General features: G+C 41.7%; 1 protein-coding gene and 1 long non-coding RNA gene across 2 annotated transcripts in view; one reads left to right on the top strand and one right to left on the bottom strand.

Annotated features, from left to right (window-relative positions):
* Positions 1-26,223, bottom strand: part of LOC117678654 (uncharacterized) — a 75,729-nt gene that overhangs the window by 26,208 nt on the left and 23,298 nt on the right. The window lies entirely within an intron of this gene.
* WBP1L (WW domain binding protein 1 like) overlaps positions 16,202-26,223 on the top strand; it is a 37,727-nt gene continuing 27,705 nt past the window's right edge. The window contains exon 1 of the mRNA XM_034439972.3: positions 16,202-16,575. Within this exon, the coding sequence (XP_034295863.1) occupies positions 16,489-16,575 (87 nt within the window). The 5' untranslated portion in view covers positions 16,202-16,488. The remainder of the gene's footprint in view (positions 16,576-26,223) is intronic.

A 26,223-nucleotide genomic window follows, 5' to 3' on the forward strand; every position in this document is an offset into this window, starting at 1 on the left:
CTTTGTAAACCAGAGTTAATCCCTTTATGTCCTTTGGGAATTCAGCCTGCACTTTCACTTTCCAATGTAATGTGGGTGCACCAAATTTTCCACAACTTTTGTGCTTTTGATTGCTTTATATTAAGTAGCCTGTTATCTACCCCCTCCCTGGGTTTTTCCTTCTCTTTTTTTTTTAATTTTTTTAATTTTTTTATTTGATTTGATTTCTATACCGCCCTACTCCCGAAGGACTCAGGGTGGTGCACAGCCAAACAATAAAACACATCCATACAAAATTTAAAAGTAGAATAAAATCAAATTAAATAATTTTGGCTCCGACAAATTTAAAACCCCGAACCAATTTTAAAATTGAATGTATAAAATACTAAAAGATATTTAAAAATTAAAAATCTTTTATGAAAGAGGGAGAAAATTAGGCCAGGCCCGCCTGGTGAAATAATAAGGTCTTTAAAGCGCGGCGGAAGGTGCGCAGATCCGGGATCCTCCGTATCTCTGGGAGGAGCTCGTTCCAGATAGTAGGTGCCCCCACAGAGAAGGCTCTCCCCCTGGAGGCCGCCAGTCGGCATTGTTTGGCCGACGGCACCCGGAGGAGCCCCTCTCTATGGGAGCATACCGGCTGGTGGGAGGCTATTATTGGTAGTAGGCAGTCCCGCAAGTACCCAGGTCCTAAGCCATGGAGCGCTTTAAAGGTGGTAACCAAAACCTTGAAGCGCACCCGGAAGACCACCGGGAGCCAGTGCAGCTCGCGCAGGAGAGGTGTTACATGGGAACGCCATGTCGCTCTCATTACCACCCGCGCGGCCGCACTCTGCGCCAGCTGGAGCCTCCGGGTGCTCCTCAAGGGGAACCCCATGTAGAGAGCGTTGCAATAGTCCAGGCGGGAGGTGACAAGGGCATGAGTGACCGTGCATAACGAGTCCCGATCCAGAAAGGGACGCAACTGGCGAATCAGGCGAACCTGATGAAAAATCCTCCCGGTCACGGCCGTCAAGTGCTCTTCTAAAGACAGCCGTGAATCCAGGAGGACGCCCAAGTTGCGCGCCCTCTCCGTGGGGGCCAATGATTCGCCCCCAATAGTCAGTGATGGCCCCAACTGACTATATCGGGACATCGGAAACCACAGCCACTCGGTCTTGGATGGGTTGAGCCTGAGCCTATTCCTCCCCATCCAGATCCGCACGGCCTCCAGGCACCGGGACATCACCTCAAGGGCATCGTTAGGGTGGTCTGGGGTGGAGATGTACAGCTGGGTGTTGTCAGCGTACTGGTGGTACTTGACCCCAAAACCACGGATGATCTCGCCCAGCGGCTTCACATAAATGTTGAACAGGAGGGGCGAGAGGACCGACCCTTGCGACACCCCACATATGAGGGGCCTCGGGGTTGACCTCTGCCCCCCTGTCAACACAGACTGCGACCGGTCAGAGAGAAAGGAGGAGAACCACCACAACACAGTGCCTCCCACCCCTAACTCTTCCAACCGGTGCAGCATGATACCATGGTCGATGGTATCAAAAGCCGCTGAGAGATCTAACAGGACCAGGACAGAGGAGCATCCCCTGTCCCGAGCCCTCCAGAGATCATCTACCAACGCGACCAATGCCGTTTCCGTGCTGTACCCGGGCCTGAAGCCCGACTGGAACGGATCTAGATACGTCGTTTCATCCAGGTGCTGGGGGAGCTGTTGCGCGACCACACTCTCAACAACCTTTGCCACGAAGCGAAGGTTGGAGACCGGACGATAATTTACCAACATTGCTGGGTCCAGGGAAGGCTTCTTGAGGAGAGGCCTCACCACCGCCTCTTTCAAGGCGGCGGGAAAGTCACCCTCACCCAGCGAAGCATTTATAATCCCCTGGAGCCAGCCTCGTGTCACTTCCTGGGAAACCAGTACTAACCAGGAAGGACACGGGTCCAATAAACAAGTGGTCCTGTTCAGTCTACCCAGAATCCTGTCCACGTCCTCAGGGGTCACAGGATCAAACTCATCCCAGATAACATTCTCAAGACCTGCCCGTCTCTCCCCCTGAGACTACCCAGTCAGAGTCCAAATCTTCCCGAATCTGAGTGATTTTGTCATACAGATACTGAACAAAATCCTCGGCTCTACCCTCCAAGGGGTCCTCCCGCGCTTCCTAATGGAGCAGGGAGCGGGTCACCCTAAAGAGGGCGGCCGGGCGGTTATCTGATGATGCAATAAGAGCAGCAAAATAGCTACATTTCGCTGCTTTTATCGCCACTAGGTAATTTCTAATGTGGGATCTTACTAGTGTCCGGTCAGAGTCAGAAAGACTGGCCCTCCAACTACTCTCTAGGCGTCTTTTCCGGCGCTTCAACTCTCTCAGCTCCTCGGTAAACCAAGGAGCCAATTGAGATCGACGCCAGGTCAGAGGCCGCAAAGGCACGACCCGATCCAGAGCTCCAGCAGCCGTCCTATCCCAGGCGGCCACCAGGTCTCCAGTCGAGGCGTGTGCCAGAACCTCAGGAAATGGCCCAAGCTCCGTCTGGAATCTGTCAGGTTCCATCAGGTGCCTGGGGCGGAACCATCTTACCGGCTCCGCCTCCCTGCGGCGAGTTGCAGCGGTTCGAAAGTCGAGACGAAGGAGAGAGTGATCTGACCATGACAAGGGTTCAGTAACTATCCCCTATCTCAAGATCCCTCAACCACTGTCCAGAGACAAAAACCAGGTCCAGCGTGTTTCCCGCTGTGTGGGTAGGGCCATGAATTAACTGGGTCAGGTCCATAGCTGTCATGGAAGCCATGAACTCCCGAGCCATCTCAGACGTCTCACCCACGGACGACAGGTTGAAATCCCCCATGACCATAAGCCTAGGGGTATCAACTGCCACCGTGGCGATGACGTTGAGTAGCTCGGACAGGGCTGTTGCCACGTGGCAGGGAGCCAGGTACGTGATCAGCAAACCCATCTGAACCCCATGACCCCATTTCACAAAAAGGGATTCACAGCCGGCCGTCTGAGGAACAGTGGCCTCCCTCGGTCTCAGACCTTCTTTAATGATAACCGCTACCCCCCCTCCCCTCCCCTATGACCTCGGCTGATGGAATGCTTGGAAACCTGGCGGGCACATTTCAACGAGGGGAACCCCTCCTCCTGGCCCAACCAGGTCTCCGTAACACCTGCCAGGTCCGCACCCCCCTCCTGAACAAGATCACAAATGAGGGGGGCTTTATTTACTACGGACCTGGCATTGCACAGCATCAGCCGAAGGCCTGGGTCCTGAGGGTCTATGCAACCTGAGGAGCGAGTAGAGCCTTGGGGGCCGGAGCACGCCACCACTCATAGACAGTGAGTGCGCACTCCCCTAACACGATATGGCCCCCTGCTCCCGCCATATCTACCCCTCTCACCTACAGTACTGATGTTCAAAAAACCATCTGGACAAGCTCTAACCCCCCCCTCGACCCCGGGTCCCCCACCCCCCACGCCGCGCTTCACTGCCAGACCCGACCCTCCCCCTTGTGGGTTATCCCCCATACCTACAGCCCGAATTCCAATCTGACCCTCCCCCTCCCTGGGACCCCTTAAAAATTTGACTAAAAATTTCGATAGAAAACCCCTCAATCCCCTAGTTTTCACATGCCACCTCTCTGGGTTCCAAAACCCGTCCTTGAGGTGGGCCCTCGATAGTGAGGAGGGCCACATCTGTGAGAAGGGGGAATCTCGCAGCGCAAGAAGATCTGCAGTCGTATACATCTCCAAAATGCAGCGATGGAGGCCCGAAGCTCAGACAGGGGACTTCACAAAAGATGTAACACAGCCATTTGTTCATCAATGTGCTGTTGGTATCTCTACTGTCCTCCCACAACAGCAGGAAGGTCCTAATTATCTCCTCCAATGGGGGCGACCTCCGGCCCGCCCGCTCACGGCGGAACCCCCAAGGGGCCGTAGATTGAAAAACTTCTCCCACAGACAAGAGTCTGTGCTATGTAAATGTCACCAGTCCAACAAACACTTATTCTATGGAAGTCTCTGGTCTCCCCACCCACTCACCTGCCCATTTTAATTCTTTATCTGATTCTGAAATGGCTGAGAAGAGTAAAATAATATTAAATAAATATTAAATAATATTTTAGAATATTAAAGGCATAATTAAGTAATGTCTTATCTATTTTCTTCCTTCTTCCTTCTTCCATCATTTTCATTCCACCTTAGTTAGGATTTTGTATCCCAGCACACTATAATTCAATGATACTGTACTGTGGTATCAATATAGCTTGGCCTCTTCAGAAGTTTTGGATTACAGAAGTCAATCTTTACTAGAGTGGAATTTCAGATTGTATATAATTTTGAAGATAGCAATTCCAGAATTTGGAACAATATATCATTGAAAATAAAAGAACCTGTACTGTGATACCCATTGTTTTGAATTTATTTGAATGTTAGTCACAGTCTTTCAATCCTTTTGGCTTTTTTTTCAGGCATAAAAATAGTTGAATTTTAGTGCCACAACATACACAAAAATCTTCTGTATTACCTTGGCTGTGCAGTTCTTTTGGATTATTATAAACTGCCAGGTGTCCCTGACAGGTTTGGTAGTATACTTATACAGTATGATGAATAAATTGATAAGTCAAAATTTCAGCATAGTTATTTGAATTCACAAATGAACTCTTACATGGTATGTCAAAAAGCAGTTATATTGGCAACGTATGAATATGAGGTAAGAAAGAACTTTGTGCTGTTTAATAGCCTACCATTGTCTGATTTCACTAAACAACCTAAATCAAAACCAAACAAATCATAACACTATTTAGCGCAACATATGGTCCATTCACTACTGTATGTTCTTACAAATCCAATTGGTATCATTCCATGCTTAGAGCTGGGAAAATTAATAAACAAAACTCATCCTTTGTTTTTCTAGTTTTCTGCAAACAAACAAACAAAAAAGATTCTTGTTTTAGTGGCATTGATTCCTGTAGGAAAAACACCCAAGGCAAGCCAAGCCTGAAGTTGTATGTACCCATTGGATATGTACTCCTATCCAAAAGTGCTACATGGGCCATCATTAACAAGATAGTACTTGAAGATATGTATGTGCCAACAATATTTCAAGCTAATGCGCCAATCCCTGGATCACGAGATGCCAATCAGCTAACTTGTTTATAGAAACTTGGCAATTACTAGTTTGTTGGTAATTGTAAATGACTGGAACATTTCATCAAGACTTGAAATGTAAAGCTGAATAATTTCAGTTAGAAATAAATAATGGGTAGACATCTGTGCCTATTGAGTCACATGGAGGAAGCAAATCCATCCTTTGCAATCCTCACAGTTCCAGCCACATTCTAAAAACTTATTTTAGACCAGAAATAGGATGATCAGTTCTGTATGGCTTTTCCGACTTCAGTATACTGCGAAGCCCTGCCAATGTAATTTAAATGTAAAAACAAACATCTTTACAAAGCTCAAGGCCATTTAACACTAATGCCATAACTAATCTCAGTGAAGGTATCCTAAATATGAACTTTTGCCCAAATAATACGTAGAAATATAGTGCATCCAAAACTTGAGAATGCTTCAAATATACTGAAGGATTTTTTTTAAGCTCCAGAAATGCAAGATTAAGGTGTTTGTTAAAAAAAAAAAAGTCTGAATTCTCTGTGCTGAAGATATAATCAACAGCTTATATACTGTTTCATATATCAGCAGCTAAGTTTGAAAAAAACAAGTTTAGTTTTACTTCACCTCTACATTCATTTGAATTATAGGATAACATACTTCTGATTATACTTCATTGTGGACAGTGAATAGTAAGTAATTGTACTATACAACTTGTACTATACAACTTTACTTGGAAAACCAAGTAAAATGCAAGAGATCTGGAAAGAGGGAGAGTCTTTCATGAAAGCAACAGCATTTAGAGAAGAGAATTTAAATATTTTGCCACTTGGTAATTTTCCAGTCTAAATTTTCCTCACACAGTTGCTAATCCTACACCAATCTTCTCCAATGGAATATTTTTCAGAGATGTATGATTACTACTTTCGTTATTACCAATGTGCATAGTGGCTTAGGCCTTAGGGTAATGGAGGTTTCTATCAGCAAGATAAGTTGGGGAAGGTTGTCCTATACCCATAAACAAATGTTACAGATTTTTATACCAAACAATCCTTTCTCATTTACCATAGGAACAAGATTCTCCAATACATACTGGATACCAAATTATATCTGAATTTGTGCCAATTCTTCCTGAAGAACACTGAGTTCTGTTCTGCACCTCATCTGTCTATGTTTGAACAGCAACATTCAGACCTTGATAATTTCGTCACAAACAGCTGGTAGTGAGCAAAGTAGTGAGCAAAGCTAACTTGGCTCCAAGCTTTCTTAAACAATTGCTCTATATTTATTTGTTTACCAAGAGGTCTCTGTAGAACTGTTGCAGAATGTCTATATGTTGAATTTTCAACTTCAGAGAAGGGATACCATAGTCTGTTTGACTTAAAGTATTGCTTGCTCCAAACCTGAGCATAAGCCTGGAATAGCAACAGTGGGATTTTCTGGCTGCTGCCCTCCCATTGTGGGAATTAATCTGGTTTAGAAAACTCCTCTCCAGATTTCCACCCCTTGCTCTGTTTTGGTCACATTAATAGCCTGTCTTGACCATACTTATCAAAGTCCCAAACTGATGGATTCTCCTGCTTCTTTACTCCTCCCATACATGATGAGAAAGTAAGCACCAATTATTACTCTTCCCATGGACAGACACTGGAGAATTGGAGTGGGACAACTTGCCACAGCCAACTCGCTGTGGCCAACTCACCATGAGATAATTTAACAATTCAATTTAATTATTTAAAATAAATAACAAATTATTTTAATTTTTGTCATTCACATTTCACTCTATCCCTCCTTTTGCATCCTTTCTTTAATGAATCTATTTCTTGATATTAGTGTAACTCTTGTCCCACAGCAAGTTGGCCATGGCAAATTGACTGTATCGAGTTGGCCATGGCAAATTGAAATTTTACAATAAAAGTAGTATTGGCCTGCATGACTTTGGTTCCTAATCTGGTCTACCTAGAAGGGCTGGCAACACTTCTCCAGATGTATAGCAAGAAAAGACAGGTGGGGCTTGCTTTCCTGTTGTTCTGCGACTAAGCAAAAGACAAATGTGGTAAATCCTGCCCTTCAGAAATAGTTAATGTCCTATCATGGAAGATCAATCTGGTTCAGTGGTGGGTTGCCCCCGGTTCGCACCGGTTCTATAGAACCGGAGTAAAACCGGCAGGAGGCTCCACCCACCGACCCCGATGTCATCACAACGCTTCTGGGCATGCACTTTGCTTCGCTCACGCATGCACGCGGCCAAGTTACGAACTGGTAGTAAAGATAAGTAGAACCCACCCCTGGTCTGGTTGTGCAGTTCAGCCTGGTGACAATGCATACTTGCAGGGACTTATCTTTAGTTATTTTCTGTATTCTCAGACATTGAAACAGTATATGAAATAGTTTACAGATTAATCATCTACATTACGGGTGTCAAACTCGCGATGGCACATTGTCGTCACGTGATGTATTGCGACTATTCCCGCTCTTCGCTAAACTAGGGGTGGGCTTGGCCAGTGCATCAGTGATGGGTTTCTACCAGTTCACCCCGATTCAAGCGAACCAGTAGTGGCAGCGGCGGGAGGCTCTGCCCACCTGCCCGGACACAATCATGGATGCTCTGCATTCCGAAGGTAAGTGGAACCCACTACTGGAGTGCTTTTACATCCAGCCCGTGGGCCGCGAGTTTGACACTCCTACATCATAGACCTACCAAATGCAAAATGAAGCAACAAGCAGCCATATCTATCTTTTAAATTAGGAAAAGATGGCTGATTTCCCACTGCTATTAATGGCAGGAAGCTAAGCAAATAACTCCACTAGTCAGCTGATTATTTGATTAAGCAGAGACCAAGTCACTAGTTTCCCACTGACAATCACAATAGAAAAATGTTAGAGTTTACCCATAGGAAAAGAAAGCCTCACTGCTACTCCTCCCTCCCTGCCTCTCCCACGATTCAGCTCATGATGCCGAGGAGAGACAAGGAGTAAGAAGGGTGAGATTTGTGTCATTTTATTAGCTATAGTTCCCCACTTGTCTAACCTTACCCAACTGGGAAATCCCGATGAGGGCTTTTAATGCAGAGCTTAACTTGAAAAGAATTCACATGACACTAAGAAGAAATAATACAGTAAGACAGCAGAAATACTAGATATTTTTGGAAGTATTTGTGGAAACTTATCTTTATAGAGAACGGGCATTTTCAGAAGAATCTTTGCCAGGTTGAAAGCTGAAGCTATTTATTTATGATTCAGCTGTGGTATATAGCAAGAACTGGTCTGAAGCTAGGCTTGTTTGGGATTTCTCTGGCTTCATTTCCATGTTGGAAGACACCTTTCTCTATCTCTCCACTGGTTGAGAATATATATTATAATCAAAGGTCAAGGGGGAAAACAAACAGTCCAGCCTACATCTTCCCTAGCAGCCAACACCCAGATAAGAAGGTAAACTTTACTCTCTCATGCCTTGATGCTACCTAGGCTGGTAAAGAAACATTTGCAGTAAAACAACCAAGCTCAGAAAATTCCAGCAAATCTTGTCTTCCTCCCATCTTTTTAAGCTCAGGTAGCATTGAGACACACCAAACTGAATGTTCTGCAGTTTCCCCTTAGTAGTCCAAAGACAAAAGTGCTGCTGGATTTGCCAATTCTCCTCAGTAGAAGATAAATTTCCAAGTTGCTGGATGATTTTATTCCTATGGGGTAAAGATATTTTCTTTTGCTATAGATCCTGTAGCCATCTGAGGGCTTAACAATGGTTTGGTTCTTTGTAATTAGCACTTCAAATTGGATTAAAAAGCTTCGGGGCAGTGGTGTGGAAAATGGCTTCTATAGGATTTCCTTTAATGTATAAAAGCAAGCAAGATAATCGAAATTCTTGCAGTCAAAGAATTATCTGTTTTCTAAGGTGCATTGTTGCATTCTAAAAATAATGATATTCCTAAAGGTAGTCCTTGACTTTATTTAGGGACTGTTTGAAGTTACACCGACACTGAAAAAAAGTGACTTATGCCAGTTTTCACATTTACAACCGTTGCAGCATTCCCCTAGTTACCTGATCAAAATTTAGATCCTTGGCAACTGGCTCATTTTTATGATGACTGCAGTGTCCCGATGTTATGCGATCACCTTTTGCCACCTTCTGCCAAGCAAAGTCAACAATCGTGTTATGAACTTAACATCTGCAGTGATAACAACTGTGGCAAGAAAGGGTCAAAACTCACTTAACAACTGTCTCGCTTAGCAACAGAAATTTTGGGCTTAAGTGTGGTCATAAGTTTAGGATTTATGTAATAGATGTTTACTTCATAGTTGATCTTTCACAGGGAAAATACCAATTATTGGATTGCAGATTTCAGCATCTAGAGCTAAGGCGTATCACAATTTTTTTACCTTTGCAGAGCCGGGTGGGCATGGCCTGTGCATGATGCATCCAGCCCACGTGCTTCCAGTTTGACAGGCCTGAGCTAAGGTATTTTACTGCCTTCAGGCTGAGTGGATAAGTAATGTTTTATCTTCAAATAAATGGGAATGAATTTTATCTGAACATAAAACCACCCCCAAGAGATCAATAACAACAAAGAGATCTGACCTCTGCCTTAGGTTTATCTAACCCAAAAATTGGAATATAAAAAGAACATAAAAGAGAAGGAAGTAGAACTTCCTTAACAACACAGTTTTTATAACGACCATCTAAAATGGATCTAGTCCAAAGCAATGGTGCCATTAGTTATTTAAACCTGAATGTAACTAAGTAGGAAATGATGCTCTTTAGATAGTACTTCAACCAGGGGTGGGTTCCACTTACCTTTGCTACTGGTTCACAACAGGAACACGTGCACACAGCGCTTCTGCGCGTGCGCAGTGCCTCCATGATGACGTCCAGGCGGGTGGGCGCTGCCATTACTATCGGTTTGCAAGATCCGGACCGAACCGGTAGCAACCCACCCCTGACTTCATCTCAAAAAGTTGCAAACCAGTGCTGCTGAATTCGAAAATCTCTTGTTTATTCTGCTGAATGCTTGACTCCAGTCCTAATGGCATCGGGAGCCAGAAAAGCCCAGCGCCGGTGGTTTTGGAGCTTTGTCCCTGTTTTCCTTTTCTCCTTCTGCTGTAGCTGATGAAGGGAGGTACCTAACAGAGATGTTTTTTGTATAGAACCAACAGCAGCTTTGCCTTCTTATGCAACAAACTTATATATTTGTTGACACTGATATTTCCCCTTCTCCGTCTCAGGTTCATTACATAGCAGTTATCACAATTGCTTTGTAAGAATCTGTTTAATTCAGTGTTGCAATAGTTTTCACGTTACATCATATTAATGAGAGATGTCTTTATCCAAATAAACATACTTTATAAAAAAAAATATATCCAGCGAAGGAGGAAGATTACGCTTTCACTAAAAGACTGAAACTACTAAGCTTACTTCCTGTGTAATAATGAAGATACATTACAATTCAATTTTATTCGTTTCAATAGTGTTTACTCTCATATCTGAATTCAGTATTAAAGACATTTTGAATTACTTAGAAATGTGTTGCATGTTTGGCCAGATTCAATGTCTCAGATTTCAAGGGCTGGGTTTCCATTTCCCGTATTTGTATTTAATTCTCCTTTCCCATCATAGCCTCTTCCAAGAAACATAGCCTTCCAGAGCCTTTAAAGAGTTATCTTCCTGCCTTTTTAAAGTAAAAAAATAACCCTTATTATTGCCGCAGTTGAGTCCTTGTTTTCAAACAAAACCTGGCTGGGAAATACATTTTTATGTCTGACTCACATTTCAAGAGCTAGAGGGAAAACAAGAAGACATACAATCTATTTACGGTCTCTGACTTAGCAATGAAAAAAATATCTGGAGTGTTAAGGGAACCAGTGTTGCTAAATACTTTTTGTGGGAACAAAGGGATAAAACACATTTGTCAGTTAAATAATCAGCAATACAATCACCTCTTCAAGTCAGAGGAATCATTATGAGACAACATAATTTTCTTATTATACTCAACAAAATCATGTTGACTATGCATTATCTACAATGTGGTTTTTTTGTTTACTTGTGATATAAATCCAATCATTGTGATTTTAAACCATAATTTATTACAATGTGTTGTATGGACCTAGATAATCGTGAATTATTCAATAAATCTAGTTTAGTGCAGGGGTCTCAAACCCTGGTTTACGCACTTGTACCAGTGTGCAGTCTGTTGGGAACTGTGCCACATATGTGGCAGGTAAGCGCGCGAAGCTTCATTTGTACAAGCTGCGGGCATACGTGTGAAACCACTACTCCACTACCATTGCAGCCACCACTGCAGGTCCACAGAGCCGTAAAGGTTGGGGACTGCTGGTTTAATGTATTAACCCTTATTATTTTCCTAATCTGTAAACGGCCAGTACCATGATGATCTCACTGAAAAGGCAAGTAGATACATGGACCTGGAAAAGATGTAAGGATTCAAATAAAGTTTTAGCTAGATTAACTTTAAGTATGGTTAGAAATCTGCAGTTTTCATCAAGCTATTTTAAACTTCATACAATTCTAACCCATCTGGAATGCAAGGCAACGTAAATGGGATTCTGATGCAATCTCCCATCAACCACAGGCCAAAGTCAGGCAGACATGCTTCAACAAAATGGCTTCTTCACATGAACAAGAGACTAAGAGCTCTTCTGTGGCTTTATGTGGCTTAATAAACTGCATTCTGGATTTCAGCCTTTTATACTTTAGTCATAATAATAGCTAAGCCACTTAGCCTAAGCGTAATGTCTAAACAGCAATGATCATGGCCCTCAACCAGTGGCTCCCCTTAATATTTTATCCTTCCCACGGATGTCAGGAAAGGAAGCATCAGTTCCTTTCCTTTCTGTGGACAAATCTTTTGAGTAGCGGTGAAAAAAGGCACAGAGTTTCAAGGCTCTTCCTCTAATTTCAGCTAGAAGGAGAAACTTGCAGAACTCTTGTCTAATTCCCCTGGGGGAAATAAGAAGAAAAGACACACCTTTCATTGCTTCACTGCCTGAACCTGTTAACAATACATATAAAAAAGAAAACTCCAGCCTTTTACTAGTTCATCATTTGACCAAAAAAATAAAGAAGGGGAAAATCAGTTTTGAATATATCTAAGATTGATTACTTCAGATTATTCCGTTTTTGCATTTTGCCTCCCCCAAACTATTCTAAATGGCAAATATTTAATTAGAATGTTGAGCCCTAGCAAAGCTAATGACAGCTTTCTGGCAAGTATGTCCTGTTACTGAGAACTCCACTACTATTTTGAAAGTGCAGTATAACTATTATCAACTGCATAATAATTGTGCCAGATTCACCAGCTGTATTTTACCCATACTGGCAGTGGTTTCATTTCAGTCTCTTCTTAATAAGAGCAGCGAGAGGTTTTTTAGATAAAATTAGGGCTGCACCAGGGCTTTATGTAGTCAAGGTCACTGAAAAACATTGAGAATGGCTTATGTTTTCAGGACTATAGTGAAGAGATTCATGAGAAAATTTTAAATTGAAATTTTATTTAGTAAATTGAAACAGATTTATAGATTTTTAAAAAATTTAAATGCAACTACCATGTTTCCCTGAAAATAAGACAGGGTCTTATTTTCTTTTGACCCTCGAAATATGGCCTTGGCCTTATTATCGGGGGGGGGGTTGTCTTATTATTTTTCAGGTCCAGGAGGCCCCTGAACATCGGCCCACTGCAGGGGGACTGGTGCCGGAGCGCCGACCAGCTGCTTTGCCGATGCTGCTCAGGCCGCTGCCTCCAGCAATCTTGGCAGCTTTTAATTTGCTTCCCATGCAAACAACATGAGGCGAGGCAAGGCAGGTGGGGGGGGGACGAATGGTGGGGGAACATGCCCCACGCGCACCTGCCATCCACCTGGAACGGCCTCGTGGAGGCCGCTCCCGCAAACCGTAGCTTGCGATTTCCTTCCCCCCACCAGCAGTGTGTAACTTGAGAACCAGGACCTTGGATTCTCTCTTTTAAACTCTTCCCAGCCATCCTTTTGTTCTCTGCTTCAGCTCCAGTGGGGACAAAAGGGGAGCAGGAGAAAAAGCACTGGCTTGGATTGCAAAAGCCACAGACTGGCTCAGTCGCCTTCCTCTTGAAGAGCCTGCAGGACAAACAAGAGATCTGGGGTTTGGGTGAGCTGCAGAATTCTCACTTCTCCGCCTCCCCACCCTTCCCCACCTCCCATTTTCCTTCACAGGCTGAGATTGCCAAGCCTGATTCGGGGAGCTGAACATGCTGCTGCCGCCCAGGAGGAGAACATCAGAAATGGGCTCTCTCGCAGCGCCTCCTCTCTCTCTTCTCCCCAGTGGCAGCAGTGCGTCCAGCTCACTGAATTTGGCCTGTGGATCTTGGGCGGCAGTGGCAGCGGCTCTGACCTGACCCTCACTGACAATGCTGCGGGCAAGAACTGGCCACGCCGATCCCGCTTCATGGCTGCACAGACAGCCCACACTGGCCACTGCTCGGAGCTCCGGTGTCAGTACCCCTCCCCCCAGGTCAACAGGGTTAGGGCTGGCAAGAGTTTGTTTGCGGCCGCTTTTTGCGGCTGCCACTAAGAGAAGGGGCGCGCAAGCTATGGTTTGCGGGAGCGGCCTCCGCGAGGCCGTTCTGGGTGGATGGCAGGTGCGCGTGGGCATGTTCCCCCACCGTTCCCCCACCTTGCCTCCTCACCTCATGCTGTTTGCACAGCAGCTGCGCATGCGTATAAGTTTTTGGGGGGCTTATTTTCAGAGGGGGCTTATTATAGCATGTGAGTTCGAAAGCCCAATTGGGCTTATTATTGGGAGATGTCTTATTTTTGGGGAAAAACGGTATCATAAAAGTTTCTCAGTTCTGTTGGTACATCACAACAGTCTACATCCAATTGAAAAATAACTGAAAATCAGAAGGAAAACTGGGAGAGTTATATTAATCATGTTTTTTGCTGATTTCTGTCCCTTGGTCCCAACAGATATGGGTTAGCTCACCAAACCCAATTTTATTCATATATTAGGATGTTCCCTGCCGCTATTTCACTTGTTGAACAGTACTGCAAATTTATTAACTTTTGTTCCTGTGAGTCAAAGTGATTAAGGTACCAGGTTAGAAATGGGAAGAGCATGAGTTTTAGTCCCATTAGGTACAAAGCCAACTGGTGACCGTGGGTCAGTCATTCTGTTTCAACCCTAGGAAGCAGGCAATGCAAAGCCTTGCCAAGAAAACTGCAGAGACTTGACTTCAGAGTCAAGACTGATTCAAAGGCAGTTGCACAAACCCATTCAGAATTAAGAGATAGAAAGAAGGAGGCTTAAACTCACAACTTTGTAACCATTTTTAAAGGACATGTGGTCTCCTATTAATCTCATTCTCAAATCATGACTGAGGCTGTCTAATTTTGTATTTATTTGATCCAGCATCTTGTCCTACCATAAGCCTTGCTATATGCACAATTTGTGCGGCTTTGGGAACAACTATGGTGATGGTGTGGCAGAGGCTTGGATATGCCCCAAATATTGCTTAGAATATTGAGCAGAGCTCAAGCAGCTACCTTTGTTTTGGTTCAGCCTCTCTTGCACTGGGTAGCACAATCGACAGGTGATCCTCGACTTACAACTGTTTGTTTAATGATTGTACAAAGTTACAATGGCATTGAAAAAAGTGATTTAGAAGATTCCTCAAATTTATTACCAATCAGTGGTGGGTTTCAAATTTTTTTACTACCAGTTCTGTGGGTGTAGCTTGGTGGGCATGGCATGGCTTGGTGGGCGTGGCTTTGTGGTGGGTGTGGGAAGGGAAGGATACTGTAAAATCTCCATTCCCTCCCAATCAGCTGGGACTTGGGGGGCAGAGAATAGATGGGGGTGGGGCCAGTCAGAATTTTTACTACCAGTTCTCCGAACGACTCAAAATTTCCACTACCAGTTCTCCAGAACTGGTCAGAACCTGCTGAAACCCACCTCTGCTACCAATGCAGTAGCCCCAGTCATGTGATCAAAATTTGGGCACAGGGGATGTATTTATGATAGTTGTAGTGTCCTGGGGTTATGTGATTGCCATTTGTAACCCTAAGAAATCCTCAGCTGATTTCTGACAAGCAAAGTCAACTGGGAAGTCCAATATGTTTAACAGTTGTGTGATTTGCTTAACAACTGCAGCAATTTGCTTAACAACCATGGCAGAAAAAGATCATAAAATTGGGCATGATTCATTCAACAACTAACTTGCACAGCAATGGAAATTCTAGTCCTAACCGTGGTTGTAAATTGAAGATTATCTCTGGAAGTGTCTGTCCCAACCTGCTACTCCACAAAATGGGATTTCATGTTCCAGAATTCCCAGTCAACAAGGCCAAGGTTAGGATGCCATGGTTGATTGGCTTAGTTATAAACCTGAGCTACAAATCACAATAATGCTTAACATATTGTGCCTAATGAGAAGGAAGGGCTCACTGGAGAAGAGCCTAATGCTGGGAAAGATTGAGGGCAAAAGAAGGGGATGAGAGAATGAAGTGGCTGGATGGAGTCACTGAAGCAGTAGGCGTGAGCATAAATGGACTCCAGAGGATGGTAGAGGACAGGAAGACCTGGAAGAATGTTGTCCATGGGGTCGTGATGGGTCGGACACGACTTCGCAACTAACAACAACAAAGCAACTGTGAGTTGTCAAACATGGTTATGATTTAGGGTGAATGCAAATAATTCTTAACACAATTATCCAGGATGAAATAAACCAAGGTTTAGCATATTGTATGAACTCTGTCACTACTTGCATTTGGTCATTATCACATCAGTGGTAAGGGAAATGAGGTGCACGAATGACAGAAAGAATAAGGTAGCTTTTCTTAGCATTTTACTGTTGCATCCAGACAATGGGTGGGCCATATACCATTGTACCTGCCTGTTCTGCCTGGGTAGGCTTATATGTATGCCCTGGGTTTCTTGCTCTTGTGATCAAGGACATTATTTAGAGAAGCTTCCTTCTCGTTCCTGCAGAATCAAAAGGTCTAATCCGCCCCGTTTCTTACAATTAACCGGTTGTCCCAATTCGAAAGACATAATCGCAGCTCCCTTTGTTCCAGTCTCCTGTCTCCTGTCTCTTTAAACGAGAAAAGCCAAACACGCTGCCTCCGCCACCATATGCATACTTCCGCCACACTTAATATGGCCGTTTCGGCCTTTCATATATTTCTCCCCCTCCCTCCACCCGCGGGCGAAAAAGGCGGAACCTATTCTTAAAATACTCCCATTTCCACAGCCGTATTTTAAACAGCAGCAGCGAAAGCCAATGGAAGACAGGAAGGGCCTCTTTGTACCCAATGGGAAGCATGGCATGGGTGGAGTAAGGCTCTTGGGGTACGCTCGTTCTCGGCCAGACTCACAGTATTTGGGTGAAGTTGGCTGGGGAACGGGGGGTGGGGGGGAATGGAGCGGAGGCTCTTCGGTGCAATGGCTTTGCTCCTCTTCCAGGCCTTGCCCGAGGGGATGCCGGCGAGCACGGAGCCCGCGCAGGTAAAACGGGTGTGACTAGAGCAGGGCGGGGGGGGGGGGATTGGGGTTCGGGTCGGGAGGCGAGAAGAGCGAAGGGCTGGACATGGAGGCTGAAAGGGGGGGGGGGTGTCGGGTCAGAACGAGAGCGGAAGGCAGGGCGAGGGCAGCAAAAACCGAGGCCAAGCCTCTTTCCGCATGGGAGTTGCATTTCGTAGGGAGTCTTGAGAAACAGGATCGGGTCCGCTCGAAAAAGACCTCCGAAGCGAGGAAAGCTTTGGAAAAAAGTGCTTGGTTCAGAAAGCGTGGTAATGGCTGGAGATGAAATTCCCTCGAGAAGAAGGCAAATCACTTGAAATCACCGGGCTTGTAGTAAACGTTTGTATTATCCCAGGCGTTCAGCATCTGAAATACAAACCAGGCTGTAGGTGGGAACTGTTAAGTGTAGCACCTCGTTGTCACGATAGGTTGGAATAAAGTCGCCCTAAACTAAAAACTAGCGGACCTCATTTTAGCCTAGCGCCTATTCTTTACGGATAAGGGTTCAGTGCTTTGGAGACACTCGGGAAATCGAATTGAAAAAATTATGAAGACATTTACCGGCGGCCAAACCCATGGTAGAAACGTATATTAAGTCAGAATAGTTGTTTCTGATTCAGCTTGTAAATGGTAGTTTGTGGTTTAATCTGCTTCTGAGTCCATACTTGCATATGTGTTAAACTAAGGATTGAGGAAGCTGTGGTTTAGCATATTGCGTGAAAGCCAACTACTGTTGGAACAAAATGGTAGACCAAATTGTGATTGTTGGGAATCAGTATGTTGTGTAAACCCAGGTAATGGAATTAATTAGTAAACCGCGATCCACTAAACTCTGGACAGCAGGTGTGAAGCAAGCTACTGGTGTGTATGCATGCACATGAAACAGGTGGGATCTCTGCAATCCTCTGCAATCCAGGTGGGAAGAAATGTCAAAAAAGATGCTGCTTAATTATTTTTGTAAAGCTTCATCTTTAGCTTTGTGTGAAGAAGTCAAGAACTCAAAATTGCTACTATGAAAATGTGACTATTAAATAATAAAAAAATGATTTCTCAATCTTCATTTGATTCAAGAGGAAGAAAGCTGGTATTTGTTGTGGGACTCTTGGTTTTTGCCAGATTCTACATCATGAATACTGACTTTACTGCTGTTCTGTTAGCCCTGTTACCATTGTAGGCAAGCACTCCAGGTTCTAGTTATCTTCAGTTATCTTTGACCTTTCCTCAAAGAGGAAAGGCATGGGATAATTGAAGCTGGTAACTGGTAGGTGCTGGCAACTGGTCTGTATGACTTCAAGCACCACAATTTTTGACTTCTGGTAATAGGAGGGGCTTATTTGTAGACAGTCTAGGCTTCCATAACTGAGTATATTTTCTCTTCCTTTGTTTTTGTTTTTCCTCCCCGTCCTTTTTCCCTTTCCCTTTTAAATGTTACATGTTTTATTTTGCTATTTCTTTGTTGTAATTAGTTGGGCCATAAATCCTAGCAGGGCTTCAGCAAGTATTAGACTTAATATAAAGTGCCACACTTTACATTTACGTTGTATTTTATAAATTCTAATATCATGCAATTTTATAGTTATCTATCTTAGTTATTTATGGTATTTAGATTATTCATTACAACAATTTAAACTTTACATAATTTATAGGATTCTCTTGTTTTAATTTCTGTACTCTGTAGTTTTATGTTAATTTTATCCTTATCTTATTCCATGGATATGATTTCTTTGTTTTTATTTCTGTTTAGAGTAATTGTTATACAATATTTTTTTTAGCCTGTGAATTGAAATAAAAACGATTGTGGACAGTCAGCTGTAGCAATATGTTGGAAATTCCCTATCTGGAACCTGTATGCTAAACTTTTGAAAAAAGCAGAACAGTTAATGTCCTTGTGTTGGTCTCATTAACTTGGCAAAGTTGTATACACTAGTAAAGAATTCTCTATCTCTTTCAGTCTCCTAGACCAGTGGTCTCCAACCTTTTTATCGCCGCGGCCCGCTGAGCGCACGCAGGGGTGGGGGCACGGCCCAGGAGCTTTTGCGCACGGCCCATTGCGCACGGCCCAGGAGCTTTTGCGCACGGCCCAGGAGCCTTTGCGCTGCAGCGTTCATGTCCCCCGGCCACTGCGCGGCCCGGTGCCAGGTACTCCACGGCCCGGCACCGGTCCGCGGACCGGGGGTTGGGGACCACTGTCCTAGACTACTGTTTTTGTATAGGCTCCCATTTTGAGGGAAGAAAATAATTATTTTTTCCCTTCTGCTTCTTTTTTTTGTTTTGTATTTTTTATTTGCAGTTTTTCTTTAACAACCAACATTTTTTGTGGACAGAGTAATGACTGGATTAACATATTTTTCACACAGTACAGTAATAATACAGTTACATATACAGAATTTTTATCTACCAACTTCTGACCTTAATGTGGTCATAATTATAATATATTCTATGTATCAATCTATATTATACTATTTTCCCAATTTATACTTATTTCTTTGTTTTTCCCATTTGTTGGGGTTCTTACCACATTAACTTTAAACAATACTATTCTCTCTATGATTTTTTATCACTTTCTCCAAAAGTATATGTGAACATCAATAACATTTCTTTATACAATATACTTTTTAACCCCTAATATTTTAATATTATAAATATCACTCAGTGTTCCACCACATTTTCAATATCTCAATTTTCTATAAACACCAATAAAACCAGTTGTCAATAAAATTTAATGTCCAAAGATTATATCTCTTAACTCCCCTGAATTTATAGTCCTTAAAAACTATATTTTCCAATATATTTTTACATCCTGTTAATTAATAAAACTAATTATTTTATTAACGTTAGGATGAGGCAAGAAATATGCTACTTAAAATAATTAGGTTTTTATCTACAGATTAAAACCATTGTATAGTTTTGCAGTATTTTAAATAATATTTCATTGTTTGAATATTTCTAATCAGTTATAAAAGTAAATATTTAGTTTTGCATACAGTAATTCCTTAATTCCGGTTTAGTCACTCCTGTTCCATGTTCATTTTTAAAATTGATATTTGCCCTTTACATCAGGAACATTCAGAGCGGTATCAGGTTCTGACAGTGATTCAACTTTAGGTGTGTAAAGCAAAAGGCCTAAGGATGCAAACCTGGGGCAATGTCAGAACTCAGTCAGGGTCTTGTTTGGATAAACTTGATTATTTAAGCAGAGTGAGAATGAGTTTGGGCAATGAAGAAATGGCATATGCACACAAAGCCAGATCTTTGTCAAATCATTACCCAGATTTTCTTCTTTGCTTTGTTTAGCTTGTATCCAGGTTGTCCAGGTACAGCAGGAGTGAATTTTGATTAGTAGCTTTGCATGCACACTTGGGCAGATAAAACTGGAGCTCTGTCAGACCTCACTTCTACTTTGCCTTGATAAGTTGACTGTCAGTGTCCCACCTCCTGAATTTGCAACCCTAACAGTTTGAGGAATCCTGTTATAAGAGAGAAAACTACAAGGACCAGACCTTCCTAACTGCAAATTCTGTATTTTAAATGATTCAAATAATATATATGTCTCCTTCATGTGACTTGTATTTTATAAGCCAGACCTAAGTATAAAACACTACTTTAAAACATCCATGGAAGAAATAGTAACGTATAAATTAGTTCCATATTCAGAAAAGAAAATAATTTTGAGACTAAGTTTCCTTAGTTTTTGTAATCAGATATAAAATGCATATACTGTATTTTTCGGAGTATAAGATGCAGCTTAGTTTTTGGGGAGGAAAATAGGGGGGGAAAAAATCTGCCTACCAGGTATTCATCTGGCTTCAGCACATTAGTTTGCTGTTTTTTATCCCCTACAAGGGGATAACAAGGCTTAAGGTGAAATGTTAAACCTGTCAATATAACTGAATGTTCAGTGATATGCATGATGTAAAAGAGTTTGTTGTGTTTAAAATATGGGGGATGGTTTTTAATTATTTGGAAGTAAAAGAATTTTTCTTATACGTCACAAAAAGAGCCTCATGCTGTATATATGGAATAACAATAATTAATGAAAGACAGTTTTATAGTGAATCATGTCCCAAAATCATATTGGGAAAGTTGCTCCTAAATATACATATATACATATACGTATATACAAATATACATATATGTATATATGTATGTACCCTGTTTCCCCTAAAGTAAGACATCCCCTGATAATAAGCCCAATTGGACTTTTGAGCGCATGCACTAAATTAAGCCCTACTCGAAAATATTTAAATGCATGCGCAGCCGGTTCCCATCATTTCCTCTGGTTTCCTCCATGCGCCCCAAAATAATAAGATCACCTCGAAAATAAGGCCAAGCGCTTATTTTGGGGTTAAAAAAATATAAGACACGGTCTCATTTTTGGGGAAACAGGTATGTATAGATTATGATTTTGTGATCCTATCTTGTAGGTAATGGGATTCTACCAATCTATATATTGTTAAAACTCACCTGTTTGTGTGTAACTTTTAATGGCAAAATCAATGCCTCATAGGACAATAATTTTTGCACTATTTCAAATGTGGCTAACTTAAAGAATTTATCCAAAATCCTGAATTCATGACTCCAGTGGAACTGAAATTTGACAAATTTTATAAAACATTTTAAGGTATAAAAATTATCATAAAGCATTTTATAACATAATACAAAATGTCATAAAACATTTCATTTGGTCAATTCCTGATGTTTGTGCTCTACAGTTCAATATGAGCTATTTTCAAGGCAGATTTATCTCTGAATTTTTAAGAACCTTTCCAGTGAAGGCAGTACACTAGAAGTTCTCCCATTGTTGTTATATGTCTGGCTCTTCCCCTGTGGGAAGCTGGCAGCAATTAATTGAAGATTTGGAGGGCTGTGGTAAGGAAATACCTTAGAAACAATGACACCGCAGGCCACATGTTGTCTAGTGATTGATAATGTTGAATGCTGCTTCCCAATCTCAACATGGGGGAACAATTGATGATTGTTTTTGATTATCACAGAAGATAACATGGAAAACAGGTCATGAAGAGGATGTGCAGCATCCCAGACAATACTGCAGATCCTGCTCAAGCATTGCTTATATGTCTACATCTTGTTCATCTATAAAATAACTTTTTAACTGGATGAAACCAGAGCCCATTGTGTTGCAAACACAGTAATCTCCAAGGGAGTACATTATATTTTCTTGGCAAACAGGGCCAAATAGAAATCTTTTTTAATTTGTTATGAGTTTGGCTCTCCTTTTGCTTCTGGGGCATGTTCAATAGATGTATAACAATCAGTTAGCTAATGTATGCTTGTAACTTTTAATGACTTCTTTGCAAGACGAGGTGAGAGCCCTAATATTTGTATTAATATTCATTTCATAGAGATAACAGTAACTGAATTATATGTAAGAGATTGCATGTCAGTTGAAAAGAACCAATGGAAAATTCTGCACTGGACTTTCAGTGAAAATGGCTGGCTGACTGAGCAGCCTGGGGGGAGTTTCATCTGGATGGAAATTTCTTCACTTGCTAACAAGAGAACCATTTTCCCTTACTTTATATGACTCCTGGGTTAGGGAGAGTCCTAGAATCATTCCACAAGGTCCTCCATATAACTGGTCTGCAGGAACTTGCCTTGGGAACAAGGTTTCAGAGCTGTTGGTGAGCCTTTTAGCTGGGGAGGGAGCTGCAACCACTTTGTTGAAAAAGCAGCTACTTTGCCGTTTATTTTTCAAACAGAATAAGTCATGCCTTTCACATTTTAATCATTTTATGATATTATCTTTATTAAGCTAAAACAGGCTCTTTTAAGTAACAGTCTATTACTCCTTTTTGAAGATATGTGCCATTTTTGAGACTTCCTTATTGTTAAATGACAAAAAGATATTTTGACATGAGTTACAGTACTGGTAGTATTTGACTTAAAACCTCATCATTTAGCAACTGTTCCAAGATAGGTTGCCCCATCCAAAAGGCATTTATAACCTGGCTTTGAAGTTAGGATGGCCAGCCCCTGTGGTCATGTGATCACATTTTGTGTGTTTGACAACAAGCCTGTACTTGTGGCTGTTTCTGGCATCCTATCACGTGATAATAATTTACGATGTTTTTGCTGAAAACCAATGTTTACTTCCAGTTTTCTGCAGAAATGGCCCATAATGAACAATGAGTTCACAATGACAACAGTGTTCATTTAATGATAATACAACCAAAAGATTGTAAAAACAGATCCAGTCACAGCTCCTGCTTTACGGTTGTCATGATTTATAATTGTAATGAGCAGGCTCCATATGATTGTAAATTGAGGAGTACCTGTATTCCTCACTTACCTTACCTACTGGTTCACAAATGCGCAGAGGCTTAAAATCATCACAAAAAAGAGACGTCATGATGTCCCCGCGGATGGGCAGGGCTTCACACAGTCGGTCCTACTGTATCGCACGATCTGGCAGGAACCAGCTGAATTTCACCAAGCTGTATTCCATACATTGATGCAACCTGAGATAAAAAATTTAGTGTGCTTGTGTTTTTAGCTATAATAGAATCTTATGGACAAATTGTGTCTTCCCATCTTATATGTAACAAAGAACAAAATGTTTTCCCGAAAATAAGACCCTGTCTTATATTTTTTTGAACCCTGAAATAAGTGCTTGGCCTTATTGCCATGTGCTCAAAAGCCCAATTGGGCTTATTATCAGGGGATGTCTTATTTTGGGGGAAACAGGGTATGAGTTACAGTAATATTACAACAGAAGGGGTGAATCTTGCTTAACTCTGGTTTTCAACACTTGATTTAGATAGAAATCCTAATAGCAGAGTGTTTTACTTTCTACGTTCTCCCTGAATGTCTTTTGAACATACTAGGAAAACAAAATATTTTACTTAAAAATTCCTGTAAAATGTAGCAGGTTGTATCTGTGTGTGTTTCCTTTACCAGAAGATATAAACAAAAAAATCCCCCTCAGTACAGCAGAAAAAATGTGAGTTACTGTATTATGGGTAATTGCAAATGTCAGCATTATTTTGGCAAGTAAAACAGTTTGGCAGATGCAGCAGTACTTAATCATAACCGATTAGCTGAGTGGCAGGAAGCTAGCATAGAGCTTCCCAATGTTAGCTCCATCCAATAGTATTTACAGATAAATATATTTACAGTATGCTTGTTGACTCAGTTGTCAGATATATATGTACATATCATCATGCTGTTTCCTTTTTCCAATCGGGTAGTTTAAGTTAGTTGGAATTTCCTCTTTTCACTTCTTTTGTTACATCATGCTTTTATTTTACGTTTTCCTGTAACTAAAGCAGCTTTTGAGAATCCATTGCCCAAAAAGTAGTTTTAACAATTCAGTTTTAACAACAATTTAACTTTAATGATTCAACTTCCATTTTTTAAACATAAAACTGTATTCCAGTTATCCAGATAATTGCTTCTGCTTTTTGTTGGTTCTTGCACATTTGGTCATGTCCAATCTTGCAAACAAAACTGGGTCAGAACAAGTTAGGCTTGAAATACCAGTATCCAGCAGATGGCATTCTTACTTCAGACTGAATATTGAACTCAGTACTTATATCTAACATTATTATTATTATAAAATGAAACTTGATCACGGTATTTATAGAAATCTGTTTTAATAGAGAAATGAAAGGGACCCCCTCTTTGTGTTATGACATTTATGTCTCTCTTTTCAGTGTTAACATTCCCAGTCCAAAAGAACAGTGAAATCTGCCAAATAGCAAAAATCATATGATCATAGTTGTGGAATAAAATCGATTTTGACTACAGTTTACAAAGACAAACAATATTTGCTTAGTGAAAAAGAAGGTGTGGACATTTGGAAGACTTTCTTACTTTACTGTGACCCTAATCTTAATCTGTCGTTAGTATCTTGATAACCAATATTTTGACAGTTTGTAATGGACAATTGCATTATAGCAGTGGGCCCCCAAACTTTTGGGGGTTCCGTGGAGAGAGGTTTTTGCATGGAATGGAGGGGGCATAGTTTCGCTATTGCTACCTGCATCCTGCAGATGGGGCTTTGCTTCTTTGCGTGGTCCAGTTTTTGGCATGTCACTGCCTGGTGCCGGTCCATAGACCAAGTGTTGGGAATCCCTGCATTATAGGGTATGGGATATTTTTAATTTTAATCAAGGGCAGTCAGCCTGGTGATTTCCAGTTCCCAGCAGTCCCAAACAACAAAGAGAGTGTCAAGAATTACGAGTTTAAAAGCAAGATTGTTTATCCTTTTCTAGGCCTGGCTTATATATCACACTAAGTGTTTAATGCAATATACTATATAATCTTAGCAATTGTAATTCATAAACCATTGTGTATGATTTAGGATGTTGCTTGAATCCAGCCAAGTTGAAAGAACAGTTCTTTTACAGTACTTTTCAAATCTGATAGAAAACATAGATGGCCTCAAACTGACAATATACTAATGCTATTATTCTCCTGATTGATGCTGAAACTTCGAAGTTAATATCTTAACCAAGACTACATAATAGATTTGAATAGTATATCTGTTATAGCTGGTATAATAATGGTCCACATTAGAATGCAGTCTTCAGAAGTGAATCAAGTTAATTAACCTGATGTTTCCTATGCTGAGAAACCAAACCTCAGTACCAGCACTGGGGGGAAAAACAGGCGCAGAGTGTATTAATCTCAAATGTGATATAGACCTGAAACTGGAAACAAAGACCCCACATCTTTAAGAATGTAAATATCAATAGATGCACTCCAGATGTTAAACCAATGAAGGACTGACTCCTGGCAGCGAAAGCTCCTGTGGAGAGTTGAAACTTTGTAAAATCATATAGCTAAATCAAGACTAATTCGTAAGCTGCATCTGAGTGGATATTTTTTTTTCTGTTTAATTGTCTTAATTCATTTGGTGTCTTTTTTGCTTTCTTTTTGCTTCTCCTTTTGCTGCTGGAGATGTATTGTTAACTGCATTACACAATTACTGTTTTGCTGGGTCTGATAGGGCTCAGCTTGCTCTGTGCATACTCTTCACCTGCTGTCAGTGTTCATGTGTTGCTTGAGCCTTGTTCACTAATGCTATGTGCCCACCTTTCACAGTTGTTCCAGTGTCTATTTCTGGTTCAATGAGAGTGCTGTGGTTACCAGAGCAGCTGCCATCTAGGTATCTTTCAGTTCTTTGATAGGGCTATAGATATCTTTCTTGCCAACTTCTACAAGGAACAAGAAAAAAAAATTTTTTTCTCTTTTGTAGCATTACTCATTGCAGCTTTCCTTGAATACAATACATGTTGCCAGAGGTGGAGTTGGCAAGCAATCACTATTTTTCTCTGAACTGTAGAGGTACGGCTGAAAGGTGGATGGGAGGGTAGGAAGAGTATCTTTTGGAAAGAATGGAAGCTTATTTTCTTCACCCTGCCTTCTCATTGCATTTAAGTTAACCCTTTTCATTTTATTCTATTCGATTGATTTGCCAGTCAGGGTTATATATTTATTTGGTATTTGACATTTTCTGCCTTTCCTTCAGGAGCTGAAGGTGTTGCAGGTGGTTCTTCCACCTGTTTTTCCCCACCAGAGCAACCCTGGGAAGTATATTCGACTAAGACAAACAGAGAGGGCCAATATTAGCCAGTGAATTTCTGTGGTTGAGTGAGGACGAAACCTCAG

This window comes from Pantherophis guttatus, chromosome 6 (assembly GCF_059756535.1).
Source record: "Pantherophis guttatus breed Tessera chromosome 6, ASM5975653v1, whole genome shotgun sequence".
Lineage (NCBI taxonomy): Eukaryota > Metazoa > Chordata > Lepidosauria > Squamata > Colubridae > Pantherophis > Pantherophis guttatus.